The following is a 20892-nucleotide window of genomic DNA, read 5'->3' as shown; positions in this document are numbered from 1 at the left end:
TAGTAGCCCTGGAGAAGTGCCACTTACTGATGAAAGCACCTGCCATCTTCCATCCAATTCAAGCGCTCGTAAGCTGCTTGGCCCCCGTGTATGAGCTCAGAATTCCTGTCTTTTCCCTCAATCCACTTACCGTTACCGCGCATACAGACTGGCTCAGAACCTCACTCCATCTCAACATCCACAACAGCAGCACTTCCCACTTTCCCACTGGGGTGACTGAGTATCATCTCTCGAATGTCACCGAAACGTTTGACCAACAAGCCGAAAACCCCGCGATAGCCAAGATGCCAGGCTTTGCTGATTCTTTTTGGTCGGGGGACTACGCCGGAGGGCTGGGGGTCTTGTTTGGGAAGCTCCAACAGGGCGTTATAGAAAATCAGCAGGTTTTGACGATTGCAAAAATGCGAGCTGATGCAGAGGAAATGTACGGACGAAGACTGGGAGACATTGCGCCAACTACAGACAAAATGACGGGTGGTTTTGCTAGAGACGATGGAGCAAGCCTACGCAAAGCTTACGAGGGTGTGCGGGGGGAAATGGAAGAAGCTTCGAAAAGTCACAAGAAGATCGCGTCCAATATCAGCGAATTGGTTGTATTACCGTTCAGTCGATGGTGTGAAGCTCACGAGGGCCGCGTCCAAAGCTCTCAAGATGACCTGCAATCTCGGATGAAAGCACACGACAAGCAGGCCGAATATGTCAGGAAACTGAGAAGCGCATACTTCAACAAATGCCGCCAGCTGGAGGATTTAGAGGAGGAAAATAAGCTAGCTTTTCAGAGCCCTGAAAAAACTGACATGGCGAGCCCCAAAAGCCTGGCGACACCCATCATTAGATTACCTGAGGCCCAGGAAACCGAAGAGCAGGAGCCTTTAGAGATTGGAGATGAGACTTACGACCCTGAACGAATCAAGAAGATTTTGACCCATATGCTGAACACGATCAAGATAGGCGAAGCCAAAGTGCCTATTCTCGGTGTCTACCAGAATGTTTCTATAGGATCTGATATCACCGAATACATACAGAAACACATGGGTGCTACTAGTGTTAGTCATGCGGAAAGAGTTGGTCAGGATCTTGTCACGAATGGTTTTTTGAGATTGATAGGGGTTGTTGGGAGCACCTTCGCAAACAGCTCAAAGATGAACTATCAATGGCGGCCAAAGGTATTCCAAATGACAGGCATCCCAGAGAGAAAAAAACCTCTAGACCGAGTATTGTCGATAGCTTCTACCACAAACAGCGTCGAGTCACCTATCGTCGGATCTGTGGGAGAGATATTGTCAACTTGGAACCCTATGAACAATGCGCATCCGAATGAGACACCCGCAGAGAGGCTTCGCAGAGAATCAACTGAAGCTGACGAGCGATACAAAGCTAGTGTCCGCAGACTTGACGGTTTGCGCTGTCAGCTGGAAGAGAAGATGGTCGATAACTTGAAATTCATGGAACGATGCGAATTAGATAGGCTAAAGGCTATCAAGGCAGTGATCCTGGACTTCTCTGGAGCCATCAGCAACGCTATACCCAGCCTCCAGAGTACTGTAGACAACATGATGCTCTATCAAGAAACTGTTCAACCTATGGGGGATCTCAGGTATCTGCTAGAAAATTATCGTACAGGGGCTTTTGTACCACGGGTACAGGTCTATGATAATTACTATAACACAGTGGACGGTATGTTCGGAATAGAGGCCATTCAAATGACTGGTAAACACTGACCCAAATCACAGAGCAGACATTCGGAGTAGACCTGGAAGCCCGGGCACGAGCTGACAGGAAGCGTGTACCAATAATAGTCACCACGATCCTCACTTTCCTGGACAACCGTACGTAAAACCAATGAGATCAGAACTGCATCATCTGATAGAGTCTCCTAGATTACCCCGATCTCGAGGGAGATGAGGCCCGTCGTGGCATTTGGCTTGTTGATGTGCCCCTTGCGGCAACGCACCATCTCCGGAACGCCATCAACACAGGCAAAGCCATTCCGCGTGAGGTTTTAGAGAGATACGAGATACCCATCGTTGCAAGCGCATTGAAACTATACCTCCTCGAATTGCCCGGTAAGATTGTACAAACAAATCCAGTTTGTATCCAAAGAGACACGAATCTTGAAGGCCACTGCTAACCTGCATCATAGACTCCCTTGTTTCTTCACAGGTTTACGAAATTATAAAAACCATATACTCAACTCCCGACTCCTCCACTTCCGCTCAAACTCGGATTTCGGTCCTCCAGAATACCCTCGGCCAATTACGCCTTGCAAATATTGCCACCCTTGACGCCCTGACCACACACTTCACCCGCCTCATCGAGCTCACATCAGCAGACGAACCTTACATCTCATCACTCGCCAGCAATCTAGCACCCTGCATTCTGCGGCCTCGCTCTGAGAACTCACTGACCATGCACGAAAGACATTCTTACCGGCTCATACGGGATCTTTTTGCACACAAGGAAGAGATCTTCGGCGAACTCAAACGAGCATCCACTCTCTCGCATACGCCCAGTGGTGGCGCTGCTTCTAATGCTTCTCGCATGAGAGCCATCAGTACAGATGAAAGCAATCGCCGCGCTAACATGGAAGCACGTAATCGAGCAATAGCGTCCAAGTCGAGGAACAGCAGTCCAGCACCCCATGCGAATGGGCGGAGTCATCGGAGAGACCGATCCAGTGATCCGCCAGCGACCAGATTTCCAATCCAAACAAGCTCACCTACCGTTGGTGACGCACCTCGAAGAGGTGTACGAGCTAGCTTAGATGTTCCATCCGACGATGGCTCGTCGCCGGTGGTCGAGAGGCAAGCTAAGCAAAACAGTGTCAGCAACATGATCAATAACATTAACAATACCTCCAAGCCCATTCCTGAGGATCCACCTCAGGTTCCAGACCCCAATTATGAGAAAATTAACTCCAGCTATGTCCCATCATCAGAAGATACTAACGGCGGAACAACCTTCGCTGAAAATCGCGAGTCTTTGGGCCGGAGCAGTCGCTTCCCACCCAGGAAACAAGGGACGGCGGGAAGCTTGAATCGGTCTGGCGGTGGAAACAGAAACAGTTTGGAGACGGGGAACAGACATAGCCTGGAACCCGAAAGTGGTGCCGGAAATATGGAGAGGCATGGAGTTCAGTTGAGCGATAAGCCCATGGATGATTAAACATTGAAAGGCAATGGATGTGTGGGGTTGCCTTCGAGCCGGTTGACTTCACTGCAACAATAGCTTTGAACCGTCCACCTGTAAACCAAAGCACGGATTTGTAACCAAAGAAATCATTGAACAAGAGAGAGCCTGGCCAATGCTAGAGTCAGACTTGAATGAAGGAAGGCATGGTTTCAGGCTGAGAAATAATGCGGACTAGGATGCAAAACACCACATGCATGGGTTCCGCCCAACCACAACCGTTCATTCATTCCAACCCCAACAAACCTCTCAGGATGTCTCCACTCACTCCTTCCAGACAATTTTTGACCTCGCCTTCGTCGACAAAACTTACAAATCTCTTCTCCTCCCCAACATGCTTTCCCTTACGAGTCGGCGTGCCCTCTTTTCCATTCAGGCCACTTCCATAATTCTCTTCTCCCAAAAGCCCTAATGTCTCCAACCCTCCCAAAATGTCCACAAACTCCGTATTCGAGAGTGGATGTAGTGCGTCCTCTCGCTTACACAGTGTGCAGTAGGTCTCATAAAGCTTTCTTAGACTTGGCGCATGGGAAGATCTTGATGGCGTGGCAAATATTGAACTTGCTACTTTTCTGGAAGCTTTTTGGTGGTAGACAAGCGCGCAGAGAGCAGCTTTCTGTTGCAGGTTGAGCTTCTGAAGACGCTGAGAGATACCATTGCTTAGTGCAGCAGCAGAAACACGTGAAACGTGAGCGATAGTGGCACGAGGGGCTGTCAAAGGCGTGAGCGTTGCCAGGGAGGCGGCGAGGGTGAGTGAGCTGCCTTTGGGGGAGCAGAGGTTGGGATTTACGCTTAAAGGCGTTTTCGACGGAGGGCTTTGGAGAGCTTTGGCGGTGAGGTCGCTTTGATATTTTTGCTTTGTTTCGGTCTCGATGAGATCGATGGTGCGGCGAATTATATCGAAGGCTTTACGGAGATCACCGCTTTGAGACGCCGCTTTTCTTGAACAAAGCTGGATTGCTGCCGGGTGGAGAAAAGGAAGGTAGTCGACTGGCATCGTGGGATCCGGTAATGAAAGCGACATGAGCTTCGTAGTGATGACGGAGGTAATTTGAGGAGCGGTGTACGGAAGGAATGGTAGGAGCTGCGGTTTGAGATTCCTTGCCTTCAGACGTGGTAGAAAGCGGTCTGTCAAATCAAGCGCGTTCGCAATTCCGATAAGGATGAGGCGTGACGAGCGATGCAGCGACCATTGAAACAATGTGTAAATAATCTCCAAATCCAAAGTCAAGAGATGGTCGATCTCATCCAAGGTCACGATATAGACATGATCTGAGGTTTTTTCTCTTGGTATGAGCATTTCCCGCAGATGCTCCACCTCGTCGCAGTCGGCCTCATCATCGTGACCATCAAATTCTCTGATCAGCTTGCCATAAACATCCTTTGAGCCTTTCGCACTCATGCAGTTGATATACGCTGTCTTGACTCCTTGCGTTCCTTGAACGTCTCGACAGACTTCCCTAACAAGCGCGCTTTTTCCGGTGCCAGGTGGACCGCTGATATACATGCATCGGCCGGACTTGGGTTTAATGCCCTCCTCGATGAAAGTGTGCAGCTCGCTCCTCTCCTCTTCACGTCCTACTAAACGACCTGGGTTTGCGCTCCTTGTGAACAACTGACGCGCACAACTGTACACGGTTGGTGCATTACTTGGAGTGAACGGCGTCCGAGGTGTGTGTGGGGTCAATGGCTTGCCAACGAGACCGACTCGGTGACGAGGGGTAACGGGCATTCGCTTTGATGAAGCGTCTCGGTGTCGTGGCGTTTTGGGTGTTGGAAGCTGTACGACGTTCTTGTCTTCTACTGACAACGTTAGCTCCGAAGCCGTCCCAGACTGGCGCTGGACATACGTGGAAACGTGTATGCTTCTCTGTGACCATTGGCCGTACTTGGAGACAGCGCGACTCTTTTTCCGATCGCAGAGCGCTTGAGTGGACAAGAGCTGTTTGGAAGGTATTTGGAACTATCCAGCTTATCCAAATCCATGCCATTGCGCTCAGCATTGTCTCGGACATGGTGCATAAACGTTGGGTCGGCATTTTCATCGTTGGTGATTTGGATATGGGCTCTGCGCTTGACGCGAGAGGAGATGGAGGAGATGGCCGAAAATTCTTGGTAGCGTTAGAGAGACTGGCAATGTGGACGTTATGCTGCTGCGTACCTTGAGCTGACTCGATAGGTCTTGCACGCTTTCCTAGTACCGAAGCCATTGATTCTTTATCGAGGGGGTTGCTCTTGCTGCTTTGTGTCACTCGAAGTTGCCGTTTGAAGACGACACGATTATTTTGCGACGCGTCGAAAGTCGCGCCAGCTTTTCCGGAGAGCTAACCGATTCCAGCTTATCTTAAGTGCTCCGGAAAACCTGTTGTGCCGAGACACTTGTAATTTACATTACATGTATCAATTTTTGCGCAGTACGAACTTTCAGACCACCGTAGCACGGCCACGCTAGTCCACAAACATCTCGTGAACTTGTTTGTTGATTTCGATCGCGGCAAGCACCTCTCGCACGAATTTACCCACGTATCATACATAGTTGGGTTGGTAGCATAATGCCTCGGGTTGTGAAACCTGCACGCGCAAATCATAAAACTGCTACAACACCGCACAAACAAGCCAATCAATCGCCCTTAAAGTGAGTACGAAACATTGAGGTTGACAAGGGCGGACTAAGTTGAACCCTGTAGGATCCCCCTCAATGACGACCGACAAGAGAAGGCGGCGCGCCTTCAATCTCGACAAGCTCTCCACGATCTACAGATGAACTCATTGAAAGCCGCGGCTTCTCCAGTGCGAAAGCTGAACAATTACGACGGCGCAGCCAGTGACAGTCCCAAAACTCCTCGGACCCAGATAGCAAAGGGCAAGGAGAATATCGAAGATGGAGGTCTTTCGGTTGTTGCTGCCAGTGCAATGACACCGATAAAGCGAGTCCCGATTTTGGCGAACTTCGAAGAATGGATGAAAATGGCCACCGACAATAAGATAAACGCGACGAACTCCTGGAACTTTGCCCTAATTGACTACTTTCACGACATGTCGTTGCTTAAGGAGGGAGACGGTGTCAACTTTCAAAAAGCTAGCTGTACTTTGGATGGCTGTGTGAAGATTTACACGAGCCGAGTAGACAGCGTCGCAACGGAGACAGGGAAATTGCTGAGCGGCTTGGCGGAAAGTGGTAATAAAAAGACGCATCGTGGTGAAGAACAGGGTGAAGATGCTGAAGGTGGAGAAGACGAGGAAGACGAAGATGGCGTGAGAAAGAAAGCGAGGAAAAGAGTGCGCTTGATCTTGATGATTTGTCTTCGGATTGTGAAACTAACGGACAGCAGACACAACGTTCATCAGAGGCGACACTAGCACCATCCTTTACATCATTGCAGCTGAAGAAGTTTGAGCTCGAATTCTCTGTGGATCCTCTCTTCAAGAAGGCTTCAGCGGACTTTGACGAAGGCGGTGCAAAAGGCTTGCTTCTCAATCATCTAGCAATCGACTCCACTGGCCGGATCGTCTTCGACAGTAGCGATGATGCAGGAGACGCAAGTGCGGAAGGCGAAAGCACTAGGAGGAAAAGTGGCGCGGAAGCAGGTGAACATGATGCAGATACACCTGAGGTCGGGATGGAGCAGCCAGATATACCAACCAACGCTAAGCAGAGCGATATCGACATCGATGCCCTAGGAGTCAAATTCTTTCCCGACCTAGGATCATTGGATGAACAAGATATATGTCCTTCGCTGAAGAACCTCGACCTAGGCAATCCGGTTGGGTCTTTAGACATTCCGTTTTTGAAAGCACCGGAAGACTGTCGGCAAGAGAAGCAAAACCCTGTATCTGGGGGCCTCGGCGATCAGACTGGCATATTTCTTGATGGCGACAACGTTGCTGGATTTGAAGATGATGACGGGATTCTTGGCGGGTATGAGGTCGGTGCCGATGCCGGCTTTGGGGAAGGGGGTGAAGCATGGGCGAAGAACGCTGCCATTGACCCTCAAATGTATCTTGGAGACATAGGTTTCGAAGAAGCAGCCATTGGAGTAGGCCAAGTGGGAGAAGGTGTAGGGGTTGGCGACTTCGATCCTGACAACAATCAATACGCTGTATCCTTGCACCACAAGAAAATGGAAGGGGGTCACGAGGATATTCTCAATTATTTCGACAATGCATTGCGGAAGAATTGGGCTGGACCAGAGCATTGGAGGATACGGAGGATTAAAGACCTCAGTAAAGCTTCTGCACCAGCTCAATCGAAGCGGAAAGAGAAGGAACCCTTTGAGATCGACTTCGCATCTCCCCTGAGTCCAGCTCTGGCGGAGATGCTGTATACCCCGGCGAGTTCCAACGCGGCTATCTCCTTGCCTAAAACGCAATGGAAATCTAAGACGCGGAACCTCCTACCTGATGACAAGCACTTTAATTCGCGGCAGCTCCTACGACTGTTTCTCAAACCTAAAGCGCGGATGGGCTCGCGAAGATATGGACCGAGATGCAAGGGTCGGACGACATCAAGGCAAGAAGAAGTACCGGAGAATGAAGTGGACGAAGCGTTCTGGGCGCGGAAGGAAAATGTAGCAAATCAGGCCTCGCCGGACGAAGAAGCGCCACAGGGCAATTACGACGCCAATTTCTTCCAAGACGATGGACTTGGCTTCCCCAATGGTCTTCCAGACGATGATGAGGAGTTTGCGGACGCTAGAGAAGCGTTCTCGCCAGCTTTAGGAGGTGATGCTGGGGTCGGAAGCCAGGGCATTGCAGGTGCCTTGACCGGCACTGAAGAAAGCCAGGAAGGTGCTTTTGGGACGCAGCTTGTGACGCAAAGTCGACGGCTACGGCCAGAATACGTGCAGTATGCCCGTGTAGCGAAAAAGGTTGATGTGCGAAGATTGAAAGAGGAGATGTGGAGAGGCATTGGATTCGTAGAGGTCCGTGGTTTCTGTTCTTATCAACGGTCGATGTCTGACATTTGCGCAGAATCCCTCTCAAGCACCCGCTCCCTCTGAGCCTCCAACGAAATCTAACGAAGCCCCCCTGAAGTTCACGTCTGTGATGAATAAACTTCAGCAAGTGTATCCCAAGCAAGCCATGGCTGACATTTCGACGTCTTATTGCTTTATATGTCTCCTGCATTTGGCCAACGAAAAGGGACTCACATTAGGCAACGAGCCAGGCCTGGAGGAGCTAAGTATAGAGAAAGACTTGACCGCTGAGATCACTGAAGGTGACTAAGAAGACTTGTGATGCTTCCTGTTAGTTGTCGTTAGCGACTGGCGTTTGGGACGCAATTGTGGGCGGATCAGATGGATTTAAATGTATGCTTGTCGATGACACGGAGCCAGATGTACAGCAGATATCACAATGACTGGACTTGACGGGATGGTGACAAGCAGCAATGCTTGCTGTTACAAAACTTGAAGTTTATCAGTCTCGTCACTGTGAGGCTCTGCGTACTATGTGCAAACCTGACCAGTAGGCAAGATAAAATAATGATATAATTGGAGATACGGCGGACGACGGCTGACACTACGACAAAACCAAAAAAAATCTTTTTCGTTTTTTCTTCGCGATTTCTAGTAACTCTCTTCAAAATATTCTTTTAAGAATATTCTTAACTCTTCGAAAGGTACTTTTTAAGGCACTCTTTAGGGGATACTCTCCGGGATACTCTCCGGGGTACTCTCCGGGGTACTCTCCGGGGTACTCTTCCGGGTACTCTTCCGGGTACTCTTCCGAGTACTTACGACGGATAATTCGCAAAAAAAAAAAAAAAAAAAAAAAAAATTAAATTAAATTAACCGTATACTCGGAAGAGTACCCGAAAGAGTACCCGGAAGAGTACCTTAGAAAGTACCTCGAAGAGTACCCGGAAGAATACCCCGGAGAGTACCTTAGAAAGTACCTCGAAGAGTACCCGGAAGAATACCCCGGAGAGTACCCGGGAGAGTACCCCGGAGAGTACCCCGGAGAGTACCTCGAAGAGTACCCGGAAGAATACCCCGGAGAGTATCCGGGAGAGTACCCCGGAGAGTAGCCCCTAACGAGTGAGAGAGTTACTAGAAATCGCGAAGAAGAAAAATGAAAAGAGAATTTTTTTTTTTTTTTTTTTTGGTTTTGTCGTAGTGTCAGCCGTCAATTTCGCAGATATTATACGAACTGTAAAAGCTTCTGACTGGATCTCACTATCGCTGCGATTCTAACGTTATGGAAACGTCCATCTGGAATGGACTATATTCTAGATTTATCACATTGTTCTTCCTTCATAACTTTCAGATACTGGAATAGAGTCGTATTCTGAATCTTCTGTATGTAATGTTTCCACTATATCCTCTAACGAATATACCTTAACGTCACTTGGTTTTTTACAATTTTTGACATACGCTAAAGGCAATCAAATCGAGCTCCCTAGCTGCTGAAAGTTGAAGGAATGCACTTGATCAGCTTATGAGTAAAAAGATCTTTGCAAAGGTGCTTCCATCATGGGTCCTAGTCCTGCTACAATACCGCGTTTCCTGCTACCGCAGCTTTCGTGGAAGGCTTCGAGCCCCTCACCTTTGGCTGTTGCGTCTCGAATACATCCTCCTACTAAGGGTTCCGCGCCTCGGAACAAGCCCACCCGCTTTGTCTCATCAATAGCACGGAGATATAAACACAACAAATACACCTTTTCGCCTTTGGTTTCTAATCGCCAAGGTCCACCACTCGCAAGATACTCCTACGTTCCACATAATCACCCGCAATGCTTCTCAACAACCCCAACCCGCTTTCGCGACCATCACTTCGACACTTTGAAATTTGTGCAACGTCTTAAGGATGAAGGTTTCTCGGAGGAGCAGTCAAAAGCCATGATGCTCGTGCTTTCAGATGTCATTGAAGAATCCATCCAAAACCTAACGCGCACCATGGTCCTACGAGAAGGTCTCCAATTCTCCAGTCCGGAGCACCTGCCAAGCCGTCACTAACACTCGCAGATGCCGATCGAAGTACCTACACACAAAAGGTCGACTTCACGAAACTTCGCTCCGAGCTCCTGGCCCTCGATTCTAGCGACACATCCATGACTCTGGCCTCGCATGAACGACTGTCTAATGATCTGGCGAAGCTCAGTTCCAGACTTCGTGACGAAGTGAACCGTGCTCAGGCAAGTGTAAGACTAGATTTGAATCTTGAGAAGGGTCGAATCAGGGAGGAAGCCAAGGGACAGGAATTAAAGATCAAGGAGACAGAGACAAGGATAGAGCAAGAGGTTGCAGGCCTCAGGGAGAGGGTGGAAGGGGTCAAATTCAGTACTTTGCAGTGGCTAATGTAGGTCACCAATCCAAGACAATGAGAGCGATAGGGTTATCACGAAATGCACGGCTTACGCTAACTATCTATTAGGGGTGTATGTACAGGAACAGCTGCACTGATCCTGGGTGCCTGGCGTTTGCTCATGTGATGTGCTGGATTAGTACAGTGATATAGGGTTAGTGCTGTCAATGATAGTATGATCACGGTGAACTCAACAACGTGCAATGATTTTCGCGATTTTTGCTAAACCAAGGAATTTACCCTGTTTTGCGTTGATGGTGGGTGATGTCGTTGGGCAATATCTGGAGACTATATAGCGGAAGGAAATGCCGTGGCGAATAACATCTCATGGGCTTTTAATTGGGGGGTTAAGGACAAAAGCTCCGGATAGAGCGAGAAGATCTCAAAGAGCTGGCAAGAGAGTACCGGGTGAGAATGAGATGCTTTGACCGTAGAAGTAATCACTTTTTTGCGTAAGTCAAGCCACTCTTGGGCACCGCCATGCTAGAAGAGAGCCAGAGAAATCTGATATCCCACGTTCTATACTCTATTGTCATTTAACCAAGCTCAATGAGAAGCTTTGACAAGTCGTCGTTATCAGTCTCCTAGCACGATGACTTTTACTTCGACCCGTCCCCCCTTTCCCTCTACCTAAAGATCGAATAGCTCTTTCAGAACCCTCATTGTATGGTCCGGATTATCAACACTATGCCCAACCGTCCTGCTATCTTCGAAGATCTCATAATCATTTCCACCCTGGTATGTTTTGTCACCGAAAAAATGGATGATCGAGTAATCGACACCACTGAGAGACTTCTCCGTCTCTAGATGTTGCAGGCAGTAAGTCTTGTCCCAGCCAGTGGGAAATACATCGAAGGAAATTTGTCCGCCGATTGAGTAGCTATAACAGTAGATATCAGCCTATCTACAAAAGTGGATAACAGCAGAGGCCAACGTACGTAAGGCCGAAGTCACCGAATTTTTCTTTCAAAGCTTCGACGAATTTGGTACGGATCTGATGCTGTTTGTCGTACTTTTCATAGTCGTTGCGCTCTTGGATGCTGGCGTTACGGCCGACTGGTGAGACGTTGATCATGCCACTCCTTCAGTGTGGCCAAGCATAGCGTCAGCGTGGGTGAATAGGTTGAGAGGATGTCCCCATCAATAGAATCTGCCTAGGCGGGCACGGCAAGCTGCATCACCACGTACCTGAATTCAACGAACGTTCCAGTCTTTACCGGACACTCAATGTCCGCAATGTACCTCAGACAAAAGTTGACCAATTGCTTGTACTTTTCTTGGCCCAGCCATCCGATGAAGCTATTGCTCGCCAATTGCTCCCCCAACCTATACGCCGTTAAGCCATTCTCAGCGAAGCAGAAGTCGAAGAGGCCAATGACGGGTATGGAGGGCGTTCCGAGCTGTTCTTGCTGTTTGACAAGGTTAGAGCCACCAACGAAGCCTATAGCGCATTTGTGACGAAGGACGGACAGGAGTTGGAGCATCTCGGGAGAAACACTTTGGCGGGCGGGGGTGAGGGTGTTATCGACGTCGAAAAGGCATATTGTATCCTTGATGGGACGACCTTCTAAGGGAGGATAAACACTGGCTGCTTCGGCGTACATGGTAATGGTGGGGAGAAGGTAGGTGTCTCCAGCGACGAGGTGAAGAGATGAAGAGGACTGGTACAGATCAAAAGAGGCGTACGTTAACCTTACTTAAGATTTGTCTGACAAGCGGAAGGAGCCGAGGAGGCTAAGGTAGCTTGCACTTTAACACTTTTGCAGGTTTTGCTGGGGCGAAGTGGGGCAATGGATGGACGGGCCTGAACCTGAAATCGACCTCGGCTTACCTACATGTACCCAAAGTACTTTCTTTACCTTAGGGCTTGAAACCTACTTGTACGTACAAGGGTATTCCCTACCTACTCCCTTAATGAACTCGAAGAGAACTTAAAGTGCGGAAATCTACCTATGCAGATTAGTATCACTGCTCTCACTTAACTCATCCTGGCGTCGAATTGTATGACATGAGGAAGACAGCCGTTTCGATTAGCGAAATATACGTACTCGTACTCGTTACTTGTACGCTATGGATCTACTTTGAGCCGCCCGGCATCGGAGACGTGCGAAAGTCCGAAAATGACCCTATCATCGCAACAATCGAAGTAGCCTGCGCTTTAGGTTTTAATGGCTCTCCGGTATTATTCCCAAACGAACGGGCTGCTTTCCTTCTGCGACTGACAAAGGATCAGAACTCACCTCACCTTTCCAATCTTCTTTCCTTTCCCATACCTCTACCATCCACCATGAAATTTCCTACCCTGTCTCGCACAAAGCCTACCAGACCCCTCAACGGAGAGAACGATACGCCAGCCCTCGCAGTCGTTCTGTCGAGTCAGCACACGTCTACGAGTCAGAAAGAAGAGGAAAGAACGCTCTTCCGCCCCTCTTCTAGGCAGAATTCCCAATCCGGGGGCGAGAAGAGGTACGTGGAGACAGCGCCTCTGGACGAGGCACTAGCAGCAGACAAGCTTTCAGATGAACCAGAATATCCTTCTGGGGCAAAATTTGCCATTATAATAGTCTCACTATGTCTTTCAGTGTTCCTAATGGCTTTGGTGAGTCCCAGCCCAACGCATGGTCAGTGGGTGGGATATTGATATTAACCTAGGACAACACCATCATTGCTACTGCAATCCCAAAGATTACGGATCATTTCAAAGCTCTCGATGATGTGGGTTGGTATGGGTCAGGTAGGCATGCACCTGTATTACATCAAAGTCTTACACTAATCCACCCCTCCCCCAGCCTACTTACTTACCGAATGTGCTTTACTACTGCTCTTCGGCAAATTATACACCTTTTTCAGCATCAAGTATGTCTATCTGACTGCGTACGTATTTTCGGAGCCCATATTTCCCCTTTCGGAGCAAATCTTGAGTCTTGAGACACGTTTCGGGAGGCTTTACTCTTGAGACATGTTTCAAGGCTCGATAAACCTCCTCAAATAGGCAATACTGACAGCGAAATTGTGATCCAGTATATTCATCTTCGAAGTCGGTTCAGGTAAATAGTCTACTTTCACTTCGACATCTTCAACCACCATACTGAATACCATCCTAGTCATATGTGGTGCAGCACCTACCTCTGTTGCTCTTATCATTGGTCGCGCAGTTGCAGGGTACGTACATTTCTGAGCCGATTATTCCCATTGGTATTGGAATTGAGTCGCAAAACATGTTTCGGGAGCAAGAGGGAGGACCTTTCTACTCCCGAGATCTGTCCCGCAATTCCATTACCTACCTCGTATAAACAATGCTGACTCCATAATCTGTGCAGCGTTGGAGCTGCCGGGATATTTTCTGGTGCTCTTGTCATCATAGCATACGCTGTACCACTAGTGAAAAGGCCAATCTATACCGGCTTTATTGGTGCTATGTATGGTTTGGTATGACTTCACTCCCCTCTATCAATTCTTTTTGGAACTTTCGTGATCCAGATACATGTTTCATGACTTCAATTTCCGTCGAAAAAGAGTAATTGCTGACGGGAGACCCTATCAGGCGTCAGTCGCTGGGCCTCTAATGGGGGGTGCTTTCACGGACAAAGTCTCGTGGAGATGGTGCTTCTACATCAATTTGCCCCTTGGAGCGGTGACGATTCTCGGCATCGCACTCTTTTTCACTTCACCTCCACGTGAACAGGAGAATTCAATTGGCTTTTGGGAACGCGCGAAACAGTTCGATCCTATTGGAACCATTCTCTTCGTGCCTTGTATTGTATGTCTCCTGCTCGCGTTACAATGGGGAGGGTCGAAATACCACTGGGGCAATGGTGAGATTTGCCATTTTCAGACTCACTTTATTATCTTGGTTCTATTTGGCTGACCCATTTAGGAAGGATCGTTGCGCTGTTTGTCGTCTCTGGAGTGCTCGGTATTGCTTTCGCTGGCGTACAACTATGGAAAGGGGACAATGCAACAGTCCCACCCAGGATTCTCAAGAAACGGAGTATAGCCTTTGGTTCTTGGTTCGTCTTCTGCTTGGGTGGTTCATTTTTTCTCCGTACGTTTGATTCCGACCATCCAACCCTCCTTTCGCTCCTCACATCTGTCACACAATTTAGGCTTGTAGGCTCAAACAGAAACGTTTCTGGCAGCGAACACCCCCCTCCACTCCTCACATTCTTCATACAGCTCGGTTTCCTTTCTAAGGAGAAGAATACTGACTAGATCACGTAGTGATCTACTACATTCCTATCTGGTTCCAAGCTATTAAAGGCGTGTCAGCTGTTGAATCTGGTATCAGGAGTCTCCCTATGATCCTTGGTCTCGTCATCGTATCTATAATATCTGGTATTGCTATCACTATAATGGGCTACTACACTCCGTGGATGATTATCTCATCCTTGCTTATGGCCGCGGGTGCTGGTTTAATATCCACGTTCAAAGTTGGGTCCGGCCATGCCATGTGGATCAGTTTCCAAGCCATTTATGGATTTGGTGTCGGCGCTGGCATGCAACAAGGGATCATTGCGGCTCAGACGGTGTGCACTCTGGAAGATATCCCGACAGCAACAGGTACGTTTCAAGGCTCAACATACCCTATCAAATAGGCAATACTGACTCCGGAATCTCAATGCAGCGATCATGAATTTCTGTCTCAATCTTGGGGGCGCTCTTTTCATCGCGGTTGGGCAGAACATCTTCACAAATCGTTTGTCTACAAATCTTGCCAACAATGTACCGATTCTCAACCCATCGATCGTCCTTAACACGGGGGCAACGAGTCTGCGAAATGCCGTTGGTTCAGATAGCCTTGAAGGTGTCCTGTTCGCATACAACGATGCACTAACACATACATATTACGTTTCTGTCGCTATGGCATCATTATCTATCGTTGGCGCGCTCGGCATGGAGTGGAAGTCGGTAAAAGGGAAAAAGATTGAGGGTGCTGCAATTTAAAAGGGCTGGTTTTCCCCAGCAGTGTGTTGCAGGTGTCTCAGGTATGATTTTGATCAAGGTATAGAGGATCCTAGCAGCCACGCATTGTTATTGCGTGGCCTTAGAAGACAGCATGACTGCCAAGGGTTTACCGGCAGCACGGTGGACAGTATATGTCAGCTCTTTTGAACAGCAGTAGCTAGCTAGACTTCTTCAATCAATAGATGTATATACAACAACACAGCCATCTTGTCAACATATCAAGTCACCAATAGTCAGTTGCCCAGAAAAGAGATTTGCCTACTCGTACTTCCAAGGCGGCAATCCGACGAAAAGATCATCAGTCTTCTTGCGAACCGGTTATTGCGTCTGTTTCCTCGGAGTTCACGATTTCTAGAATTGGTACCTTGGAGTTACCTAGGCTCGCTAGGTCTAGGTACCTACCTTGAGGTACCAAGGTAAGGCACCTTAGGCGTGGTGCGAGCTAGCGCCGGAGCAGTGCTAGCCAACCAGATGGCCCACTGGTCCAGAAACCAACCGTCCTCCTTCCGAGTTTCTTCGTTCTCACACCGAATACACCAATCACACCACAGCATGTCTCTTCTTGCCGCTGTAATCGGAACAGGCCTTTTCTTTTGGAGTAATTGATTCATCGTACTTTGTGGAGTGGGGGTGGGGGTTCTCTTTTGCACTTCATTCCTTGCAACATCTTTTATTGCAGCATCAAGAAGGAAACACTCCTTTCTTCTGAAAATCGCCTGGCCAGGTTATGACCTTTTGCCTACGAGATGGATTTTGGAGGAAACAATACCTAGGGTAATTGCTCTAATGAAGTGGGATTGCCCAAGAGTAATCTTTAGCATACATTATGCATGACACTTGCTTCCCGGGCGCCTACGCTCTATTCCTGGGGCTTAGCTTATCTACACCTCGGCCTATCACACCTTCCAAAGCCCTTCCTCTGTCACTCTGAGACTCATTCTTAGGGCTTCGCGCCCGTGCTATTGATATTACCCTGCTCAATTGCTCATTGCGATCAAGCCCATCATGACACCACCTCCAATCTCCTAATTATGGGGTCCAGAGACTGAGACCCAGCGCTTGGAGAAACCCCCCAGCGTATCCGCCCTCGTCACCTTCCAAGCAGGCCTCCTCTCCTCTTGTTACACCTTGTTACGCCTTCCTTTACCCTTCAAACCGGCGACTCTCTCAACAGCTGCATCTTGCTGACACCATTCATTGTCCTCTTCAATCGATCTTGAAGAGGCAGATTGTACTTGAAAAAAAACTCGCTCTTGAGCATCTCACGTTAGCCGCACTGTCGCTTAGCATGTCGAACGTCCAACATCGAACTTACGATCCAGTATCTCCTATAGAACCTGATCCTAAGCGGTCACTGCCGCAGCGAGCCCTCACAAACGACAAGGTCAAAAACAGTCAAGTCACTGTCCGTCCGAGGACGTCGTCAAGTTCTTCGTCCGGACTTTCGATCAAGACGCCTAGGACAGCACGCTTTGCGGAAGCAACATCTGTCAACTCACCCATCGGTCCTAGCACAGCTGGGCCGTCACCTTTCGCCAATCCTCCACCTACGACTCGCCACCTCATGCCTCAACTACAGCCCTCCGACGTGGGCTTCGGCTACATGGCCGACAATCAGGCTTCTAAACACTCATCTTATGCGGGTGTGGAAGTTCCGCTGACCCCAAACTCACCCTTGAAGAGTGCCTTGAAGCCCCCTGGGACCCCTGGACGACTTGCGAATCCACTCAGCCCAACTTTCCATGAGGAGCAGATCTTGGAGAAACACGAAGACCATACAGAGAAGGAAAATGCAAAGGACTTGGTACAAGATTTCATGGCAGATCGCTGGACTACATGCTGACTTTGATTTCTAGAAAGTCAAAACCCGGGTCCGAATGGCCAAGATGTGTCTTCGAGTAACAAATTTCAGTTGCAGTCTCATCGTCTTATCTATGCTCTCAACTACTTTTACAATATTCAATACCACCAAATCGCTGCCTTTGAGGAGCAACCTCCCTGCTTGGGCTCCCAACCAGAAGACATGGCCGCAAATCACCCTGCTCAGCATCTCGTGCGTATCGCTGGCGTTCTCTCTCGGCATCTTCTATGCATACTGGCGAGGTGGTCACAAGCGAGCGCAGAAAGCCGCAATCTATTATACCGTCTTCTCTATAGCTTTCTTCACATTCAGTATAGTCATGTGGGCTATCGGCGCTGCAATATTGAATCAAAGCAGGAAGAGCGGGGGTGGCAAGGATATGTGGGGATGGTCTTGCAAGGATGGCAAGCGTAAGGATTTGTTTCAGCAAGACGTCGACTATGCTTTGATATGCAGACTTCAGGTATGGAGCTCGCTGATTGATAAGGAATTCTATGATACTGACTTACGCCTGTAGAACTGGTCGCTGCTTTGCGCTTTTATCGAGATCATTGTCGAAGTTCTCACCATCAGCATTTACGCCATCGTCTTTTATCGCTTTCACTCCAAGCGCAGGCTCGCCAAATCAATGGATTTGCGTGACAAAGCTCGCTCTGATCTTTATCTTGCTCAACTCAGGAGTCAATCTGCGCCCAACACCCCTGGCTTCCAGAAGACTCCCATGACTTCCACGTTTCCGGCGCACATTCATGATGATCCGATCGATGCGGCGGAGAATGGTGAACATTACAACGAATCCACCCAATTCGCTTCGAAACACCAGTCATTTTCCCAACCGAAGCCATTCAATCTACAGCCGCCCCCAATCAAGGTTCACTCTGCCACTCCTGCTCTGTCCCAGGATGGGTTTGAGCCAGCGCCACAGGTCCAGGAGCATGTCCCGGCAGCGCCAGGCGAGCAAACATACGATGCAGTGCCCATACCAGGAGCGTATGCGAGCCCGCTTCAAAGTCCAGGCTACCAACCACAGAGCATGAATTTTGGCAGCGAACCGGGGCAGGCTTACACGACGGAGGGTCGGGTAAGCCTGGAAAGCCCACCTACCAGTCCTCGGTTGCGGCACAGTACTTTACGATAGATCTTCAAGGAGACCAAGAATCAGGAGTTTACGGGATTCTCTCTTCATCAGAATCTATACCATTTTCTTTCATATACCGGAGGTGGTGTTTGACTGGGGTTCATGAATTTTGTAAATCTGCCAAAGAGAATATATCATATTACCCCCATACTTAGTTCTTTGAGTGAATATGTTGGAGGCTATAGATGCAGACAGTCATGTTGGAAGCATGAGAGCTTATCGTCTTGTCAAACATTAATCAAGTGATAACGCTAGGGTAAAGGCGTTTGTACAAGTAGAAATGAAGTCATGCCGATCGACAACTCTTGATCTCTGCATCCTCCTTCCCTTGAGGTGTACGAGTACTCATCGCTGACCCTTTCCACATGTCCATTCAAGCGTTTCCAATCCAAAACAATCCTCCCAGAAGGTTAAAAGATTCAGTTCCGTTGGAGCGTGTCCGCACGAGAGCAACTCTGCCCTATCGCAGGACATACGTCTCGCGGCCAAACCCCAATCAAACCCTCAAGGTCTGGCCATTCGTCTTCATTTTCTTCGCTGGAACAGGAGCCTACGTTTACATGGTCAAGACCCGCGCCAGCGAGCCCCAAAAACCCCGTGGCCCCTCTGTGACACCCAAATAGGTTCAGTATCCGAATCTCGCATACCATGGCACCCACCTCACCCCGCCTCTCGGCCCCCAAAAAGTCTACCCCCGCCTTCTCGCCGGACAAAACGTCGGTAATCTACGTCCTGGGTGGCCCAGGTGCTGGGAAAGGCACTCAGTGTGCTAATTTGGTCCGAGACTATGGCTTCACACACCTTTCTGCTGGAGATCTGCTACGGGCGGAGCAAGATAGGGAAGGCAGCGAGTTCGGAAGCATGATCAAGGAGTACATCGCTGAGGGAAAAATTGTGCCGATGGAGGTGACAGTGCAGCTTTTGGAGAATGCTATGATGGATCAGGAGAAGGGAAGGGGGCGATTCCTGATTGATGGTGCGTCTACACTGTCGAGTCTACATGAGGTGATGAAATAACCACGGCTTATCGACGCGCAGGCTTCCCTCGCAAAATGGACCAAGCCATCCGCTTTGAAGAAGCCGTGTGCCCCTCGAAATTTACCCTCTTTTTCGACTGCCCCGAAGACGTCATGACCGAGCGTCTCATCAACCGAGGAAAGACCAGCGGCCGTGCTGATGACAATGCCGAGAGTATCAAGAAGCGGTTCAAAACATTTGTGGAGACGAGCATGCCAGTTGTGGACTACTTCGAGAAAGAAAACAGGGTGGTGAAGATCAAGGCTGTGAAAAGTCCGGGCGAGATATACGAGGAAGTGAAGATGAGGATGGGAGAGAGAGGCTTCGAGATGGCTGTGAAATAGAAGAGCATCATCGCGGAGGGAGAAAAGCTCGGTGTCAGGCTTCATCCTTGCTCCTGCCTTGGAGCTGCATCGATGCATGTTCCTATTATCCATCAAAGCTGTGGTCATAGACGATCTCTCGACATGTTGAAGCGTTATCCCCGGATGCACGAGAATACCATCCCTTCTTTGCTCGCTGCTGCTCTTCTGGCCTCTACCGACAATGGAAGGCAGGTCTATGACAGTGAAATAAGCTGGTCAAGCCTTGAGGCACAGAAGATGTAACCTTTTTCTCGCTTTCGGTGCCTGCTGTTGTACCATATTGACGCACACGACTGTCCCAAATAGTTGCAATGGTGGTTTGCTCCAAGTGTTATGCAGGCTGCCGCGGAGGGAAAATGTCAGTCTTGTTTGATGATGGCTTGGGCATTCATGAGTCTCAGCATTCATCACCGGCAATGAATACAGCAGACTTTATCCTCCATGCTTCACCATATACTGATACGTTAGTGTTCCTCTAAGAACGAATAGCTTAGCAACCATTCTGGCGAGTTGGATGATACAAGGCGAGGTTGGCGCGATCTATTGAATTTTTAATTGCCTGGCTTCTTCTATTGACAAAATGAAAAGGAAAAGGAAAAGGAAATCGACATGGAAATGGAAGTGGAAATGGAAATGGAAAAGGAGATGAAATGGAAAGAAATGGAAATGAAATGGAAATGAAATGAAATGAAATGAAAAGGAAAAGGAAAAGGAAAAGGAAAAGGAAAAGTGAATACGTCGGAGATTTTCCTATCTTCCTATTCTTTCCTATTTTCTCATTCTCCTTCTACCTTATTAGAGTAAGGCATACCTTATTGTTCAAAATCAAGTCCCTTCACGCTCACACGCTAAGCTAATAAGGAGATCTTCCCTTCCCTGCTTGCCTCATGTCCTTCACCTCTCACCTTCTCTCCCCCCTCCCTCCCTCTCTCTTATTATCCTGCACAACCTACTTTTCCACAACTACCTTCGACCTTCCGCTTTCAAAGGCCGCATGCTATGAATAAGCATAAGTCTTCACAGTGACTCTCAAAAAGGAGCTTCTTATCCAT

The 20892-nt window shown here is 48.7% G+C and overlaps 8 protein-coding genes across 8 annotated transcripts; 6 read left to right on the top strand and 2 right to left on the bottom strand.

Moving 5' to 3' along the window:
• Nucleotides 1-29: 29 nt before the first annotated feature.
• On the top strand, nt 30-3165 carry HO173_013201 (uncharacterized protein; the record flags this gene model as incomplete). Its single annotated transcript, XM_037315025.1, has 4 exons — nt 30-1677; nt 1734-1829; nt 1881-2066; nt 2144-3165. 4 exons carry the CDS (start codon nt 30-32, stop codon nt 3163-3165), a joined length of 2952 nt encoding a protein of 983 aa, XP_037158087.1.
• Nucleotides 3166-3415: 250 nt separating this feature from the next.
• On the bottom strand, nt 3416-5399 carry HO173_013200 (uncharacterized protein; the record flags this gene model as incomplete). Its single annotated transcript, XM_037315024.1, has 3 exons — nt 3416-4989; nt 5040-5300; nt 5351-5399. 3 exons carry the CDS (start codon nt 5397-5399, stop codon nt 3416-3418), a joined length of 1884 nt encoding a protein of 627 aa, XP_037158086.1.
• A 342-nt stretch (nt 5400-5741) lies between these two features.
• HO173_013199 (uncharacterized protein) lies at nt 5742-8415 on the top strand (the record flags this gene model as incomplete). The annotated part of the gene is made up of 4 exons (XM_037315023.1): nt 5742-5824; nt 5877-6468; nt 6522-8111; nt 8161-8415. 4 exons carry the CDS (start codon nt 5742-5744, stop codon nt 8413-8415), a joined length of 2520 nt encoding a protein of 839 aa, XP_037158085.1.
• A 1247-nt stretch (nt 8416-9662) lies between these two features.
• HO173_013198 (uncharacterized protein) lies at nt 9663-10621 on the top strand (the record flags this gene model as incomplete). The annotated part of the gene is made up of 3 exons (XM_037315022.1): nt 9663-10101; nt 10155-10488; nt 10564-10621. The coding sequence occupies 3 exons, from the start codon at nt 9663-9665 to the stop codon at nt 10619-10621; spliced, it is 831 nt and encodes a 276-aa protein (XP_037158084.1).
• A 503-nt stretch (nt 10622-11124) lies between these two features.
• On the bottom strand, nt 11125-12098 carry HO173_013197 (uncharacterized protein; the record flags this gene model as incomplete). Its single annotated transcript, XM_037315021.1, has 3 exons — nt 11125-11374; nt 11433-11576; nt 11683-12098. 3 exons carry the CDS (start codon nt 12096-12098, stop codon nt 11125-11127), a joined length of 810 nt encoding a protein of 269 aa, XP_037158083.1.
• Nucleotides 12099-12781: 683 nt separating this feature from the next.
• Nucleotides 12782-15438, top strand: HO173_013196 (uncharacterized protein; the record flags this gene model as incomplete). Its single annotated transcript, XM_037315020.1, has 10 exons — nt 12782-13093; nt 13147-13228; nt 13284-13368; nt 13516-13541; nt 13599-13656; nt 13815-13923; nt 14039-14309; nt 14372-14539; nt 14716-15054; nt 15119-15438. The coding sequence occupies 10 exons, from the start codon at nt 12782-12784 to the stop codon at nt 15436-15438; spliced, it is 1770 nt and encodes a 589-aa protein (XP_037158082.1).
• Nucleotides 15439-16747: 1309 nt separating this feature from the next.
• HO173_013195 (uncharacterized protein) lies at nt 16748-18458 on the top strand (the record flags this gene model as incomplete). The annotated part of the gene is made up of 3 exons (XM_037315019.1): nt 16748-17263; nt 17316-17783; nt 17838-18458. The coding sequence occupies 3 exons, from the start codon at nt 16748-16750 to the stop codon at nt 18456-18458; spliced, it is 1605 nt and encodes a 534-aa protein (XP_037158081.1).
• Nucleotides 18459-19106: 648 nt separating this feature from the next.
• HO173_013194 (uncharacterized protein) lies at nt 19107-19819 on the top strand (the record flags this gene model as incomplete). The annotated part of the gene is made up of 2 exons (XM_037315018.1): nt 19107-19434; nt 19497-19819. 2 exons carry the CDS (start codon nt 19107-19109, stop codon nt 19817-19819), a joined length of 651 nt encoding a protein of 216 aa, XP_037158080.1.
• Nucleotides 19820-20892: the final 1073 nt, after the last annotated feature.

Source organism: Letharia columbiana, assembly GCF_014066305.1.
Source record: "Letharia columbiana isolate WasteWater2 chromosome Unknown xpSc0000089_s0, whole genome shotgun sequence".
NCBI classification, from domain to species: domain Eukaryota; kingdom Fungi; phylum Ascomycota; class Lecanoromycetes; order Lecanorales; family Parmeliaceae; genus Letharia; species Letharia columbiana.
Note: the sequence above shows the minus strand (reverse complement) of the source record. Positions and strands in the feature narration are given on the sequence as shown.